Raw genomic sequence first — 18,333 nt, forward strand, 5'->3', positions numbered from 1 at the left:
GGGGGGGGGGGCGTGCGGGACCCCCGAACATCATTCGGGGGATTTAAATGCCGCTGTCAGAATTGACAGCGGCATTTAAATGGTTAATGGCCGCGATCGGCTATTGCCCGCGGGTGTCAGCTGTTATAAACAGCTGACGCCCACACTGTATGAAGAGAGGTTGCATCGCAACCTCTTTTCATACATACCCCGCGGCCACAGGACGTACCGGTACGTCCTTGGTCGTTAAGGGGTTAATATACTTTTTGTCCTTTAGCATCCATTATGGCTACACCACCTGGTGTATAGTAAAGTGGTTCATGAAATACATAAGATTGGGCATGTCTAATCGAGATCATGGTTAAAAAGCCTGAGCTACGCGTCTATTTAAACATATTTGGGCAGGTAGCCACCATTTACATTTCTTGCATCATTTCTAATATGAATAACTTTTTTAAATCAGTCAGATTTTTAACAGCTGGTCAGTTCAAAGTCCCCATCAGAGAATCCACATATACAATAACAGATTACTTTACTGGGCAGAAAATAATATCAACAACTATACCTGGGTGTGTTACTGAAGTGATTCAAGACCAAAAAAGTTAACCATGACGGAAGCAAAGATACGTTGCCTTCGCATTACTCACATCATCAAAGTCCATGCCATAATGCTCTCTAAGCTTGGACTTTGAATAACCGACTGGGGAATGCACCCAAATGTGAATACAGAACCTGCCAAAGTCAATAATCCTAAAAGCTTCATATATCACATATGTGAATAAATGAGTAAATAGAAAATTGGCTTTAGTGGTTTTACAAAGCCAAATGCTCTTTAAAAAACATTTATAAAACCCTGTCTGGTTATTGTGGAACAGGACCAACTCCTTCGGTTGATCATATACAAGATTAATGGATCATATAATTATGTACACCTAGGAAATTAAGTGTGGACGATTCCTGGGCATTTATAAACTCATCCACATTCTGTAACACATGTATTAAATTTGGTGGACCATCAAATGTTCTCTATTGTAAGGAAATATCTTAAAGGGATTTTGTCAGTAAAATCACTTTAGGTTGGGCCCTGCATCCTGCCCTGTATCCCTGTACAATCTAACCTGTTGAAGGAAAAAGTTTTAAAAAAACTAAGTAAACTCACCTAATTCTGTGGTATGTGTTCCCTCCCTTGTTTACCTGTTGCGTGTGGGGTCATCTTCCAACTGCTCCTACGCACTGAACTGGCCGCGCCTAACCTCCGATGCCTTCAGAGAGTAGACGGCGAGTGCGCAAGCGCGCTAAGAGGGACGCATGCACACTCGCCGTCGACTCTCTGAGGACAGAGGTTAGACGCAGCCAGGCCAATCAGTGGGCGACATGTAACTTGTGACGCGTTGACCAATGACCCCGGGCGGCAGCACTTGATGTCCAGCAGTGGCGGAAGCTGGCACTTTGCCAGCTTCTGCACAGTGATAGACAGCCTGCAGGAGGGACCTCAGAAGAGCAGCAGACTGCTGGTGAACGGCCTGGTAAGGCACAGCTGAGTATAATTTTTCTTATTTTGCTGACAGAACCCCTTGCCCAAGAGCCAAAAATTTAGCGTGGTAAAGTAACTTTTACCTCTAAACCTGGCACAACCAATCAGTCTCTAGCCATTTCTTCAAAATAAGAATGCCACCCATTAGCCAGAAAAACTGAATCTGGAAGGCACACAGTAATCATCTCTGCCATGGATTGCTAAGCAAAAGAGCTCTTCCCCCGTACACCAGAGGGCAATAGCCACTTCTTAAATTAAATTATACTCCATTAGTAGTCTATGAGGCATAGCTTAAGATATAAGCAACCCATGATAAGGCAGAGGTTTTCATTGGGGGTTTGGGCACAGAGAACCTCTCATGGTTTGGTAAGCTGTCTAAAAACATTGTCAAAAGCATTAGCAGCGCATTGCTTGGATGTGCCACCAAAGATTGACTGGTAAGGGTCTAAGGCCTCATGTCCACGGGCGGGTCGGATTCCACATGCAGGAGCCTGCAGTGGAATCTGACCCTCCCCGTGGCCGAGGACCCTGTATACCTGTGTGGGCAGTCGGCGGCATCCGCCTCTGTACTTACGGGTTTTCTGTACTGCGGATAGTCCACACGGCTCGCCGTCGGACATGAGCTGTACAGATTTTCTTTTATTTTTTTTTATAAAGTCTCCTGTTTTCCCACAGAATCCGCCGATAGGACGGCTTCCATCGACTTCAATGGAAGCCCGTCTAAGCAGGATCTGCACTGAAATGGAACATGCTGTGATTTTTTTCCAGACCAAAATTTCCACAAATCAAATCCACATGCTTTGTTTTATCTGCGGATGCCGATGTTTCCCTATGGGCAGCTTGATTTACTGATGCCCCACACTGATTGCACAAATCAAATTTGCCCGTGAATATTAGGCCTAATTGTTGTGACATCAAAAGCAGGAACAATGAAAGGAAAGCACCATGTCTCCAATAAGCTCTGATTTATTGAGCTGTCATCCATGCAACTGGAGAAAGTTGAGTGGAGCAAACAGCAGGCTAAATAGCAAGGCACTTTCCCAGCACAGCTGCAATTTCATTCTAGGGACTGGCAAGAAACAGCAGTTGAATATGTGCTGAGCTGACATTGGTCGAATATCGCTATGATATGCCACCATTGCCTTTGAAGGGATAACCACATTAAAGGGGTTGTCTCGCGAAAGCAAGTGGGGTTAAGTACTTCTGTATGGCCATATTAATGCACTTTGTAATATACATCGTGCATTAAATATGAGCCATACAGAAGTTATTCACTTACCTGCTCCGTTGCTGGCGTCTCCGTCTCCATGGCTCCGTCTAATTTCGGTGTCTTCTTGCTTTTTTAGACGCGCTTGCGCAGATGAGTCTTCTCCCTTCGGCTCGGCAGCAGTGGCATTTTGACTCCGCCCCCTTGTACGCGTCATCGCGTAGCTCCGCCCCATCACACGTGCCGATTCCAGCCTCCTGATTGGCTGGAATCAGCACATGACGGGGGCGGAGCTACACGATGATGCGTACAAGGGGGCAGAGCCAAAACGCCGCTGCTGCCGAGCCGAAGGGAGAAGACCCATCTGTGCAAGCGCGTCTAAAAAAGCAAGAAGACACCGAAATTAGACGGAGCCATGGAGACGGGGACGCCAGCAACGGAGCAGGTAAGTGAATAACTTCTGTATGGCTCATATTTAATGCACGATGTATATTACAAAGTGCATTAATATGGCCATACAGAAGTACTTAACCCCACTTGCTGCTGCGGGACAACCCCTTTAAGTGCTTGACTGAGGGCATAGAGATTTTAACTTTACTTAGAACTGAAGACTGCCTATCTGTAGGTCAGCTTTAGCTTTCTCAAGTACAGAAGGAAAAAAACTGCTTTTCAGAAGCCAAACCTGTTCCGTACTCAATCAAGTACTTTAGCGGCTTCACCCTAGAGAATGATGTGAATCTCAGAGTCCAGCTGCTAGCCGAATAAAGTTTCTGTCAAGTCTGATATTACCAAAGTTATCTATAACTGAAGGCAGAGTTGGTACATGAATTGCCACCTATTCCAACGAACGTGTTGCATTGAATATGCCATTGTCCATCTGGTGATGATGCAATGGAATGTTTTCACATTGTTATATTGGTGTTACATTATAAACTTACTGAGAAGCTTGTACTTTTAATGGTCGATTGATAGTCCAGATGTCAAATTAAGTTAAGAGCATTAAAAAAAGGCAGCAGTATGAGTAATTAAGTAACATTATTAATAGGACATTGAGGTAGATATAAAACAACTGCTAATGTTACATTAAAGCAACAAATAGTTATGCAATGGCTTTTATCGTACTGTAGCTGTGAATTAGCCAGGGAAACTGTATGCTCCAACTAGACACTTATGCTAAAAAATTTTTGTGACATAAGCAAATTAAGCCCAAAAACATTAACAGAGTACAACAAATGACAAATAGATGTTTCTACATTCATCTAAAATGCTCACCCACCTGCAAGATAGCACCATATAACCGCAGCAGAACACTTCGTGGTTCATTGTCTAAACAGATCTCCTCTTCAGGCAAAGAGCAATGAAATAGCATGTTACTCAAGCCACCTCTAGAATAAAAAAAAAAAAAAAAAAAAAGAATCTTAAACACAGACCAACTAATGTCCCTTTTACACAGGACTTTTTCATACCCTGATACTACACCAGGTTACATAATTCAAAACATTCAAAAAATGTTCTTCAGATCCAAATCTAGCATGTCAAATATGTCCTTTTGCAATACAATATATATTTGTGATTCAATAGAAATATACACCAATATTAAAATGTATTTCTATACATTTTATAGTTACATTGTCAAACATAATGACCCTGAAGATCCCTTCCAACTATGATTTTGACTAAAAACCCAGTTAGACAACGATTATAGCTCACGATGCGTCCAAATGATGGCTTTGGAGCGAATCGTTGCGACTAAATCCTACCATTGTTTCCTTTTCTGCTGAACAATGGCGAACAGAAAGGACACCCTTGTAGACATTAAAGGGGTTGTCCCTTGCCGAAACGGGTTTTTTTTTTTTTTCAACTCCCCCCCCCCCCCGAGACAACCCCGATGCAGGGGTTAAAAAAGATCACCGGACAGCGCTTACCTGAATCCCCGCGCTCCGGTGACTTCTTACTTACCCGGTGAAGATGGCCGCCGGCATCTTCTCCCTCGGTGGACCGCAGGGCTTCTGTGCGGTCCATTGCCGATTCCAGCCTCCTGATTGGCTGGAATCGGCACGTGACGGGGCGGAGCTACACGGAGCCCCATTGAGAAAAGCAGAAGACCCGGACTGCGCAAGCGCGTCTAATTTGGCCATTAGACGGCGAAAATTAGACGGCAACCATGGAGACGAGGACGCCAGCAACGGAACAGGTAAGTGAATAACTTTTGATAACTTCTGTATGGCTCATAATTAATGCACAATGTACATTACAAAGTGCATTAATATGGCCATACAGAAGTGTATAGACCCACTTGCTTTCGCGGGACAACCCCTTTAACTATAGGCCACCTGGACAAGCAGAAGATATGCATGAACTCTTTCTACATCAGATGGTCAAGCTCTCAAAAAAGCATGACATGGTGATCATGGGAGATTTTAACTATCCAGATATTTGTTGGGAATCTCTCTCAGGTAAAAGTAATGGATCCAACAAATTCTTATCCACTCTTGCTGACAACTTTATCTTCCAAAAGGTAGAAGAGAAACAAGGGGATCTGCTATCTTGGAACTAATTCTTACCAACAGGGAAGACATGGTTGAGGAAGTAAGGGTGGCTGGGACCTCAGGAGGCAGTGAATTTTGGATAAAAAGGGTAGGAAGACCTGAGAAAACTCAGACATCAAGGTTGGGTTTCAGAAAGGCAGTTTTTGATAAACTCAGAAAGAGTAGGAAGAATCCAATGGCTGGATGTTCTTAAGGACAGAAATCTCCAAGAAGGTTGGGAAATATTGCGAAATGAGATTCTCAAAGGACAATTGTTAACAATCCCAACAAGAAGGAAGAATGGGAGGCATTTAAACAGACCAGGATGGATGAACACAGAACTTGAACACATGTTAAAAAGGAAGAAAAACAGGTTTATCAAATGGAAGGAGGGGGGATATCTAAAGAATAATATAATGCGGTCTGCAGAAACTGTAGGGCAAGTGTCAGAAAAGCTAAAGCTAACAATGAATTGAGGTTTGCAACAGAGGCCAAAAGCAATAAAAAAAAGGATGTGGGGTGGGGGGGGTTGTTAAAAGCAGATGGAAAGTCAAAGATTCTATTGGATGGTTACAAGATGAAAATGGTGAATTGGTTAAGAAGGATGTTGAGGGGGCCGAACTTTTAAATTCCTATTTTGTATCCATTTTCTCTCAGAAAGTAGATGGAACATCAACCGATCTTCCCTGTGCTATTTGGGGAATTAAAGAATGTAGGTTATTTATAAGCAGAGAGATGGTGAGGGAACACCTAGCCAACCTAAAATTAATTCAAGTCTCCAGGTCCAGATGAATTACATCCCAGGATACTAAGGGGTCCTTCCCACGGAGGGATTTCTGCTGCGTAATTCACGGCGGAAATCCGCTGCGTTGCCCGCAGCTATTAGGTTCTATTGAATAGCTCTAATAGCTCAGGGCTCATGGTGCGGAATTCCACCATGGAATTCCGCACCGTGAAATCACCCGACCTCACCCGCGGCATGCTCTATTTGCCGTGGGTGTACGCGCAGACGGCTTCCATTGCAGTCAATGGAAGCTGTCCGTCACGCTATCTTCCGCCGTAGCACAGCGGAAGATAGCGTGAAACAGCTTCCCCGCCTACCCCCGCAGCGTCATGACGCGGCCGGCGCGCCATATGACGCGGTGGGCGTGTCATGTGACATGGCCGGCGCATCACGCCGAAGCGTCATGCGGGAGCGAGGACGCTGGTTCCGCAGGTAAGTTTGAGGGTCTCTGGGGGGGTGCTGTGACGGGCTCCGAGCCAGTCACGGCCGTGTGCAGCCAGCCTAAAGGAAGCAGCAGAGGTAATTGCTGAACCACTCGCCATAATCTTTGAAAATTCCTAGAGAACAGAAGTTCCAGAAGATTGGAAAAGGGCAAATGTTGTCCCTATCTTTAAAGAATGAGTATGTCTTCTATGAAGCGTCCCCAAAAAAAGATTATGATTGGTGTATAAATCAAGAGTTTCTGAGAAAACTAATTGTGAATTTCCACCATCCAAAAAATACATTTGCATATGTAGGTGCAAATGTTGTCCCCTATCTGATGAAAAAAAGTGTCAAAGAGGACACCAGGTTGAACATGCATTTCATTAGTTTTTGTAATATCTTTAGTATCATGAAGATAAGAAGGAAGAGATCCCACAAATGGCAAAAGTATATGGTCCAGATATATACGTGTTTTGTGTAAGACAGTTATTACCAGATACTATGGGGCGGCAAGGTTTTAGTGCAACCTTTTCATGTATTTTTGGAACAGCATTAACCCCTTAGTGACGAAGCCTGTTTGCGCCTTAGTGACGGAGCCAAATTTTGGAAATCTGACATGCGTCGTTCAACGTAGCATAACTCCGTAAAGGCTTTACATATCCAAGTGATTCTGACATTGTTTTTTCGCCACATGTTGTACTTCATTTTGGTTGTAAAAAGAGACCGATATAACTTGTGTATATTGATTAAAAGTACCAATATTGGAAACATTTTGAAAAAAATTGTCATTTTTTTCACATTTTCAACTGTAATATCACAAATGTCCAAACAAACTGTACAAATTTTTGATAAGACAATTTTCATTTTTTTTGCAGTTGTATCAATTTAAAAACTTTTTTTTGTACAGCACACATGAATGAAGACTTGCACCCCAAAATGAATACCCCTGTTTGTCCCGTGTTCAGAGACATACCCATTGTGGCCCTAATCTTGTGTGTGGATGCACAACGGGGCCCAAAATGAAAGGAGTAGTCGGTGGCTTTCAGAACAGAAATTTAGCATGAAGGTGATTTAGGCCCCATTGCCCACTTGTAGAGCCCTTGAATGGCCAAAACGACAGAGAACCCCCACAAATGACCCCATTTTGAAAACTTAGACCCCTTAACGAATTCATCTAGGGGTGTACTGTGAATTTTTACCCCACAGTATTTGAATAAATCTAAGCAAAGCAGAAGGAAAAAATTACGATTTTCATTTTTTTGTCAATTTTGTCAATTTAAAAACAGGTTTTTTTTGTACAGTGTACATAGGAATGAAGACCTCCACCCCAAAATGGATCCCCCCATTTGGATTGCAGGGCACAATTGAATAAATCCCAGGCCCCATTGTTCATTTGTACGGAATAAAAATTGACTCCCTAAAAAGCCCCCCCCCCCCCCGCCCACACATACTCGGCGCCCTTTTTGGCGCTCCCCAAATCTTAGATAAAAGTAACAGTGTGAACTGTGTGGCATTTCCGAAGACAGGGGTAATTACTTAGGCTGGTAGGGATGGGTACATGGGGCAATAAAACAGTGTACCCCCCCTCCTCATGCTCTTTGGGGGTCATTTCTTGACCTCAGTGGCAGGTATGGGGGTGTGAAAAGTGGCGTACTGAGAGTCTCCGTAAGCTTGCGGAGGTGCGGCGGTCTCGCACAGAAGACGAGGTGCTCCTGGAACTGCAAACGATCCCGGGGCTTCTTGTAAATTGCGTATTACAGGTAGCGGTCTGAATAACGCCGGGCTCACGCAGCCGTAGGTGGAATCTGCTTGCGGAGGCCCGCAGCGGATCCTAGCTGTAAGCCCGGCTGTGACCCTGCGTACGGCCGCGTAATGTACTGCGCATAACTGCTTACTCACACAGGCAATCATGCGCAGTACTTTTTTTTGTTTGCATTTCCTGCACCGTCGCTTAGCGATGACACGGGTACCCGCAGCCCGTATACAAGGTAGTTGCGTATGGGCTGCGGGTATATCCGCGACCATGGGGCCTGCTGCGTTCTCTTTTCTGCGAGTGGATTACGCAATTCCAACCCACTAATGTGAGTGGAATTGTGTAATCCAATGAGATTGATTTGCGTAATACCGCAGATCAGAAGCATGCGGAATAAGTAATTCCTATCCGGTCATGTGAGACCGGCCAAAGGTAGATCGCTACCTTTTTTTCACGTGACCGGGGACCGCTTAACGAGGCCACCCGTCACTGCTCCAGGCTCTCGGCGACTGTTGGTCGCTGGGAGCAAGGAGATTTTAAATTTCCTGGGCTCCCCGACTTCTGCGCATGTGTCCGATGTTTTGCCGGCGGTCGCATGTGCAGAATCCGGGAAAGTTCACGGAGGAAGATGGCGTTGGGGTGCAAATACGGAGGCCTCCGGTAAAAAGTTTCATCTCCTCTACCTTCAGGAGCCGGGAGCCAGGAGTTTTCAAATTTGCTGGGGCTCCCGCGCATCCGCGTGATGCCATCGTCTGGCGCGCATGCGCAGAAGGCCGGCGGCGGGTCCGGGAGGACCCGATCTTTGGGGGACCCCGCGGACAAGCCGGGTGAGTATTTTCAGCTGCCCTGATGGATCTGATCCATCAGGGCAGCTGAATATCTGACTTTTTTTACACATTTACTTTATTGCGATCAGCGCTATCCATTGGATAGCGCCGATTGCAATGCCGGGGGTGACTGCCCGCATCCTGGGATGACAGCTCCATGCTGTCAGCTACCTGTGGGCACCGACAGCATGGAGCTGTCACGTCCTCTGGCAAGTGGGCATTAATCCTAAGAGGATGGATAAAACTACGTCCTCTAGGATTAAAGCCCACTTTCTGAGGACGTAGTTTCCCGATGGGGCCGTCATTAAGGGGTTAAATAATCGTGTTGGTGTCAAAGGACATAGTAGCAAGTCTGCCTGCGGCCGCTAAACCCGGGATTAGCCAGCCATGTGGATGAAATTCGTCAAAAATCTCGTCCACGCAGGACGGCCAATCTGACGGATTCCCTGGCCGCAGCAGGTTTATTTTTTTTTCCCCATTGCAGCCTCGCTCCTCTCTATGGAAGCGTTGGCCGCAATGGAAAAGCATGCAGCCAAGCTGCTTCAAAAGCTGTGCTTTTTGAAGCTTTTTCTCGCTGTGGCAAAACCACAGGATTTCCGCTGGGAATACGACCCGTGTGACCCCACCCTAATAGTATGTTAAGCTGAGAAGAGACCTGTTAAGGCACAAACTTTCTATTTTTGTACTATGCATTCTTATCAGAAAGTCCTATTGACACTTGCGTTAAAAAAACCCAGCGATATCGCAAGTGTGAAGGAGCCCTTTGCCTGGGTTCACACAGGGTGTAAATCCTGCAGAATGACCACACGGAAATAGTGAGATTTCTGCAGCAGAAATATGTGAACCCAGCCTTAAGGTAATAAACCATCGGGTTCATAATTTGCATTTCATTCATGGACCTTACAGGGGTTACCAGTATTTATTTCTGATACCGAAGTTATATTCCGCTCTGACCTATAAAAATAGGTGCCGTTAATGTATGCGGAGTATTTACAATTGTGAGTAACAGAATTTTCAGCATTAATAGTACTAGTAATACACGATTACAGACTATAAATCAGTTTCAATTGTGCCCCACGGAAAACAAAATGTGCACACACAAAAAAAACCAAAGATAAACCACGGCATGAACTATCTTAATGCACATTACGCGAGCATACACGCCAAGATAGTGTATGAAGACTGCTGGAACGCAGCAAACATGCAATGCATTGCGTACTGCTGTGTCCCCGTGCGGGAGATACACAATCTGTGCGTTGTATAAACGTTTGTGAGAAAGTACTTAGTCAGAACATGAGATCTCAATAGCTAGCAAGATCTTGTGATCTAAACTGGAAGCTGTTATAAGGGGTTAATAATAATAATAATAATAATAATAATAATCTTTATTTGTATAGCGCCAACATATTCTGCAGCACTTATGGGAGGATGTAGATTATTCCATAATCACCTAAACAGGAAGTTTGGACCACTTTTTTTTTTTTTACATTTTGGAGACCAGTTTATTTTGTGCGTGCCTTAAAGAGGTTTTGTATCAAAAAAAAAAAATCTATACTTACCTATTGCTCTCCAGGCAGTCTACTTACCCATATCTTCTCCTCACCGATCTTCAACTGGCTCTTGCAGTCCCCGGGTCACCTCACCGCAAGCCGACTGAATTCTCCTTCTGTTGTGCAGCTACAGTCTTCTTTCGGCAAGTCAGTGTTGGCTATGTCACAGTGCCATAGCGTAAGCTGCCTAGCAGGAAGCGCCAGATGCATTGTCGGGCTAATGCCGAGACTGCACGTGCGCTGCCTTCAGCGTTAGTATAGGGACTCTTGCGATGAGACTGCCCACATGCGCAGTCTCAACATTCGCTCACCATAGCATCCGGCGCTTCATGCTAGGCAGTGAACGCTACGTCACTAGTGATGTAGAGTACATTGACCTGCAAAAGACTGCAGCTAATGGATGCTTCATCACCGGAAGATGAAGAGTCGCCAGCTGGAGTTGATGTGACCTGGGTGCACTGCAGTAGATAGGAGAAGATCAGAGGGGAGAAGATACAGTAAGTAGATTGCCTGGAAAGGAATATTTATTTATTTTCTTTCAATGACAGAAACCATTTAAGGACCAAGTGATTTTCATAACACTGCAAGAGACAATCTCCTGCTCAGTGCAGGATTCACTAAATCATCCCAGATATTTGTCTAGCCTCTGTTTGAAAACTTCCATTGAAGGAGAACTCACCACCTCCTGAGATAACCTGTTCCACTCATTGATCACCCTTACTGTCAGAAAGTTTTTTCTAGTATCTAATGTGTGTCTCCTCCCTTTCAGTTTCATCCCATTGCTTCTAGTCTTTCCTCGTGCAAATGAGAATAGGGCTGATCCCTCTGCACTGTGACAGCCCTTCAGATAATTGTAGACAGCTATTAAGTCTCCTCTCAGCCTTCTTTTTGCAAGCTAAACATTCTCAGATCCTATAAACGTTCCTCATAGGACATGATTTGCAGATCGCTCACCATCTTGGTAACTCTTATTTGAGCTTGCCCCAGTTTGTCTATGCCTTTTTTTTTTTTTTTAAAGTGGGGTACCCAGAACTGGACGCAGTATTCTATGAGGTCTGACTAAGAAAGCGTAGAAGGGGATAAGTATATCACGTGATCTAGACTCTACGCTTCTCTTAATAAATCCCACAATTGTGTTTGCCTTTTTGGCTGCTGCATTACTTTGTTGACGAATGTTCAGTCTATGATCTACAGTATTAGTATACCCAAGTCTTTTTTACATGTGCTGCTGCTTAGCCCATTTCCTCCCATTCTGTATGTGCTTCCTTCATTTTTCTTGCTCAGATGTAGGACTTTGCATTTCTCCTTGTTAAATACCATTCTGTTAGTCGCCACCCACTGTTCAAGCTTTTCTAGATCTTTTCGAATACCCTCTCTCTTCCCTAGTGTTAGCTATGCCTCCTAGCTTTGTGTCGTCGGCATGTTTGATCAGTTTCCCATCAATTCCCTCCTCCAGATCACTTACAAAAATGTTGACCACCACTGGGCCTAGGACAGAGCCTTGTGGTACCCCATTTGATACATTCTTCCACTTGGATGTGCAGCTACTTGTGACCACTCTTTGGATACGATCACTCAGCAAGTTGTGAATCCACCTAACAGTTGCCTTGTAAATCCCACATTTGGTCATTTTTCAATAAGTATGGTACGAGATACTTTGTCAAATGCTTTACTAAAGTCAAGATATACTATAAATCGACCGCATTTCCCTGATCAACCCAGTAGGTTATTCTGTTATAGAAGAAAATTAGATTCGTCTGGCATGTTTGTTACAAACCCATGCTGACTCAGGTTAATTATTCCATTTTTATCCAAGTACTTGAATACATGCTGTTTAATAATTTGTTCAAAGATCTTTCCCGGTATATTTCACTCCTCACTCTATTGACTTAATCTAGCGGCCATTCAATACTGAATGGCTGCTATTTGAACGATGATCGTTCAGTGTAAATAGCAGCCATTCAGTATTGAACGGACGCTATGTTAAAATCAACAGAGGGGCGGGGAGCACGAGGAGGGAAATCTTTTGCAGCTGCCCCGCTGTGAGCCAGGAATACCAGCTCCAGTGCAGCAGCATGAGAGCGAGTGTGTGCGGGAAAGAGTGTCTGGCATAGTTTGCCCGACATTCATCCTGTCTAAATGGGCCTTTTATCTCTGGTAGGTCATTGTAGCTCCATCTCTCTGTCATCAATCAGGGTGAGCTGCTCATTAGGAGTCATTATGTAGCTATACCTATACTAGGAATGTATTCACTTCTAAAACCCGCTCGCAAGGGATGTTTCCCATGTGATGACTGCATAGCATGCAAAAATAATTCTGGTTATATTGGTGGGTCCTATACTTGCACATAGTTTTGATATTGTTTATTTTTATGCAGTTATCTTTATGATCATTTATAAAACCTACTTTTTGTAATTTTACTTTTAACATATGCATGTGATCAACTGATCAGAGTCTTTGGGATTTGCACTGAGTTATGTATACTAACAGACTTGTTATGCACCCTCCTATCCATTGGATCTATGGTTTAAACAGTCTTGTGTTTGTGTTGTGTTATATGTATGTCTTTAACAAAGTGAGTGTTTAAACTTAAACATCCTTTTCAATTTTTAGCATTGGAGTTGCTTTATGCTATGGAGGGCATTGGTATATAATGGTGCACATTCAGTTCTTTTGCTTGGAAATCCTCCCTGCTTTTGTATCTACATATGTAGGGGGAGTGGAGATGGAAGAACGTGCAGACATTCCGTCATTGTTTCTGGGTTTTGTTTTTAAAGAGTTTACCATTCGGTAAAAATAACATGATCGTTTTCTTATGTGGAGCAGCATGATTACAGCAATGCAGAGATCATATAGATTTTTTATAGAACTTTATTTTTTTTTACTACTTTTGCATAGTAAAAACATGATTTTTAAAGAACAATTGCGTCTCCATCACGGCATTCAAAGATCCATAGTATTTTTTTATTGTTTTGGTGACTGAGCTATGTGAGGGCTTGCTTTTTTGCGGGAGGAGTTGAAATGTTCCTCAAAATGTTAATAATCAATGTTAAATTTGTACGTTTCCTAAATGGTTTATAAAAAAACCAACAAAAAACTAAAAAAAAAAAAAAAAAACACTGCAATTTTTCCAATGTACTTCCAGGATAAAGTAAACTGATGGAAATATATATCAGCAAAAAATTGTACAGTATGCTTGCGCATATTTGAGACATTGCAGTTGAAAATGTGAAAAAAAAAAAAACGACAATTTTTTCTAAATATTCACAATTTTGGCTCTTAATAAACGCAAATTGTATCAGTCTATTTTTACCACCTAAATAAAGTACAATATGTAGCAAAAAACCATCAAAGTTACTTGGATATTCTATGTTAAAGTGACACGTCAGGTTTCCCAAATTTGGCTTAGTCATTAAGATGCAAACAGGCTTGGTCACTAAGGGGTTAAACTGGATTTTTTTTTACTCTTTAAATTGAATTTAGAATTTTTTTTTTTTTAATTCAAATCGCCAGAATAGTATACTGCATTTTAATGTAGTGATTTCTATTAAGCATATGACAGCAGCATATTGGGCCCAATATCCAGGGGCGGGTCAGATCCCACAGGCGGAAGCCCAAAGCTGCCCGCGTAGTCTGTGGCGTCCGTGCAGACCTCTCCACATCCAGGTCATCTGTACTGCGGATGGTCCGCATGGCATGCCGTTGGACATGCGCAGTACAGATTTTTTAATTTTATTTTTTTAAAATCTGCTTTCCAGCACATAAATTGAGCATGCTGCAATTGGGTTTTTGGAACAAAAGGTACGCAGAACAAATCTGCATGCTTAAAGCCATTTGTGGACACCCATGCTTCTCTATGGGCAGATTAATTTGTGGATCTCTGCGCGGATTCCGCAAATTAAAACCGCCCGTGGCCAATGGGCCTTGCACCCTGCTTCTAGCAAAGTTTAATAGGACGAGCTAAATGGCAGACATGGAGGCCTTTTGTCAGGCTTACGGCTACTATGGAAACACATTAGTAATTTGGGATTGTGTTGCAGTGCTTTTCACTGAAAAGAACTTTACTGATATATAAAAAATAACTTTTATTAAATCCTTCTAAAAAAGCTTATGTGTGAAATTAAAAGAAGTCATGCGAATCCACCAGCAAGAATATTGGGGATGTGCTGGCACCCACTCAGAGGAAAATACTATTTGAGATATTAACCCTCAAGATTAATTCAATCACTTATATGTCCATCCATAAGGTAAAGAGTAAGGATAAACCAGATCATATATCCAAACTCACTGCTCTTATGGAGCTCCTTCAAACAATAAAGAGCCTTTGTGGAGCATCCTATTATATCTTGTATCACCAATTGCCGGAGCTTTATTTAAACAAACATCACATCGACGCGTTTCTTTTAGTGCCAAATATGGTCACTATTTCATCAGGATGGATACTAGTGGTTTATATGGGTATAAGCAACCCACTGAATTACTTGTTTTATACAGTTTTCTGCTCCAACCCTCAGAAGAGGGGGCTTATTCACATTGATATTGTCATGGATAGAAAGCCGTATTGACAATAGTCATGCAATAGTGTTATTAACTCAGGTAAATAAAGAGTCAAACACTCCAAGAGGTAAGTTCAAATACAAATATGTGCTCCTGCCCTCATTTACGGGGCGGACTAGATGGTAAAATCTGTATTAATGAAAACAGATTTTCATGATATTGATAGTCTGCTGTTACTAATCAGTTAGAATGGAGACACATATACTCAGGTTCACATTGGTGCAACCAGCTGTGTAAATCCATGAAACTGAATAATACTAGATCAAATAGCCCTGGTCTAAGCTCATATCCCACAAATATATAATTGCTGGGATCGATATGTAATTTAGAACCAGAGGAGACTATCAGAGCCCACCGCTGCAAGATTAAGATAGTTAGCAGGACAAGCTCAAGCCCCTATGCAGAGGGCACACATGTCAGCCGCACCGGCCGTGATAATAGGACATAGATGGTATGTGGGTGCAAACACCGTTCTTTTATCCACATAGCTCTGCCTAATCCCACCCCTGGGGTGGATACCATTCCTCCAATCAAACACCTTCCTTACTACACAACTCCGTACGAGCCGGGTGATGGCAAAACGTCATCGCGCATCGACGTACTGACGTATCCTAGCGTGATCACGTGACCATAGACTGATGACGCAAGGATGTCACGTGACTCATCCCGGGCAAGATGTTAATCCCTGATATAATCGATTTGACATCCCCAATATTCTTGCTGGTGGAGTCGCATGACTTCTTTTAATTTCACACAAGCTTTTTTTAGAAGGATTTAAGAATCTATCTCTATCTCTATCTATATAAAGCTGAAAGGCCTGACTGCCTGACTGACTGGCCAAAAGTTCTCCGACTTCCCGATATCGTAGAAACATGAATTTTGACATGAGCATAGATTATCTCCAAAATAGGAAAAGTAATTGGGTCCCAACTCGATTATTCAATTCTAGCGCAAAAGAATTGGCGTCGAAATTTAACGTACATAATCTTAATCTCTCACTTCCCAATGTCATAGAAACTTAAAACTTGGCACAGGCATTGGATATGTCATAAATAGGAAATGTTAATAGGTCCCAACTCGATTATTCAATTCTATGCGCAAAAGAATTAGCGTCAAAATTTTACGTAAGGAATGTATTTTTCTCACTTTCCGGTGTCATAGAAATGTGAAATTTGGCACGGGCATTGATTATGTCATAAATAGGAAAATCTAATGGGTCCCAACTCGATTATTCAATTCTATGCGCAAAAGAATTAGCGTCCAAATTTTACGTACGGAATGTAATTTCTTCACTTTCTGGTGTCATAGAAACATGAAATTTGGCATGAGCATTGATTATATCATAAATAGGAAAAGCTAATGGGTCCCACCTCGATTGTTCAATTCTAAGCGCAAAAGAATTAGCGCCCACATTTTACGTATGGAATCTAACTCTCTCACTTCCTGATGTCATCTATCTATATATATAAAATTGAATGTATGTCTGTGTGCGTGTCTGTTTGTCCTTTATGCGCTACTACAATATTCATCCGATCGCCATGAAACTTTGGGAAGTTGTTGAGTACACTCCTGGGAAGATTATAGGCATAGTACAAATATTCTATGATAAATGGCGCGTGTGCGAGCGTCGTCGACGGTTACGACCCCCCCACGTAGATCGTTCGATTTCCATCATTGCCACTAATTCTCTCACTTCCCAATGTCGTAGAAACATGAAATTTGGCACGAGCATTGACTATGTCATAAGTAGGAAAAGGTAATGGGTCCCAACTCGATTATTCAATTCTATGCGCAAAAGAAATAGCGTCCAAATTTTACGTACGGAATCTAATTTTCTCGCTTCCCAATGTCATAAAAACTCGAAATTTGGCACGAGCATTGATTATGTCATAAATAGGAAAAGTTAATAGGTCCCAACTCGATTATTCAATTTTAAGCGCAAAAGAATTGGCGTCCAAATTTTACGTACGGAATCGAATTCTCTCGCTTCCCAATGTAATAGAAACTTGAAATTTGGCACGAGCATTGATTATGTCATAAATAGGAAAAGTTAATAGGTCCCAACTCGATTATTCAATTCTATGCGCAAAAGGGTGCGGAATGTAATTTTCTCACTTTCCAATGTCATAGAAACGGGAAATTTGGCACGAGCATTGATTATGTCATAAATAGGAAAAGTTAATAGGTCCCAACTTGATTATTCAATTCTATGCGCAAAAGAATTAGCGTCCAAATTTTACGCACGGAATCTAATTCTCTCTCTTCACAGTGTCATAGAAACTCGAAATTTGGCAGGAGCATTGATTGTGTCATAAATAGGAAAAGCTAATGGGTCCCAACTCCATTATTCAATTCTATGCGCAAAAGAATTAGCGTCCAAATTTTACGTACGGAATGTTATTTTCTCACTTTCCGGTGTCATAGAAACGGGAAATTTGGCACGAGCATTGATTATGTCATAAATAGGAAAGGTTAATGGGTCCCAACTCGATTATTCAATCCTAAGCGCAAAATTTGGCACGAGCATTGATTATGTCATAAATAGGATATTGAGAATGCTGAGGTAAAATAAAAGCTGTGCTGTGATTGGTTGCTCTATATTATACCGCTGAGGTAAAATGAATGCTGCGCTGTGATTGGTTGCTATTTTTTATATTGCTGAGGCAGAATAAAAGTTGCGCTGTGATTGGTTGTTATTTATCTTACTGCTGATGTAACATGAAAGCTGCACTGTGATTGGTTGTTATATTTTATACTGCTGAGGTAACATATAAGCTGCGCTGTGATTGGGTGTTATATATTATAAAGCTGAGGTAACATGTAAGCTGCGCTGCGATTGGTTGTTATATATTATACCACTGAGGTAACCTAAAAAAGCTGCGCTGTGATTGGTTGTTATCTAGATATATAAAAACGAATGTATGTATGTATGTCTGTCTTCGCAGCAACGCGCGACGAGGTAACATAAGCTGCGCTGTGATTGGGTGTTATATATTATAAAGCTGAGGTAACATGTAAGCTGCGCTGCGATTGGTTGTTATATATTATACCACTGAGGTAACCTAAAAAAGCTGCGCTGTGATTGGTTGTTATCTAGATATATAAAAACGAATGTATGTATGTATGTCTGTCTTCGCAGCAACGCGCGACGAGGTAACATAAGCTGCGCTGTGATTGGGTGTTATATATTA

At 42.4% G+C, this 18,333-nt stretch overlaps 1 protein-coding gene across 2 annotated transcripts in view; it reads right to left on the reverse strand.

Moving 5' to 3' along the window:
* The window catches only part of LOC136581829 (choline kinase alpha-like), a 74,523-nt gene that overhangs the window by 34,857 nt on the left and 21,333 nt on the right, over positions 1–18,333 (reverse strand). For both annotated transcript variants that reach the window (XM_066582456.1, XM_066582457.1), the window contains exon 2: positions 3,997–4,105. In XM_066582456.1, the coding sequence (XP_066438553.1) occupies positions 3,997–4,105 (109 nt within the window). The remainder of the gene's footprint in view (positions 1–3,996; positions 4,106–18,333) is intronic.

Source organism: Eleutherodactylus coqui, chromosome 11, assembly GCF_035609145.1.
Source record: "Eleutherodactylus coqui strain aEleCoq1 chromosome 11, aEleCoq1.hap1, whole genome shotgun sequence".
Lineage (NCBI taxonomy): Eukaryota > Metazoa > Chordata > Amphibia > Anura > Eleutherodactylidae > Eleutherodactylus > Eleutherodactylus coqui.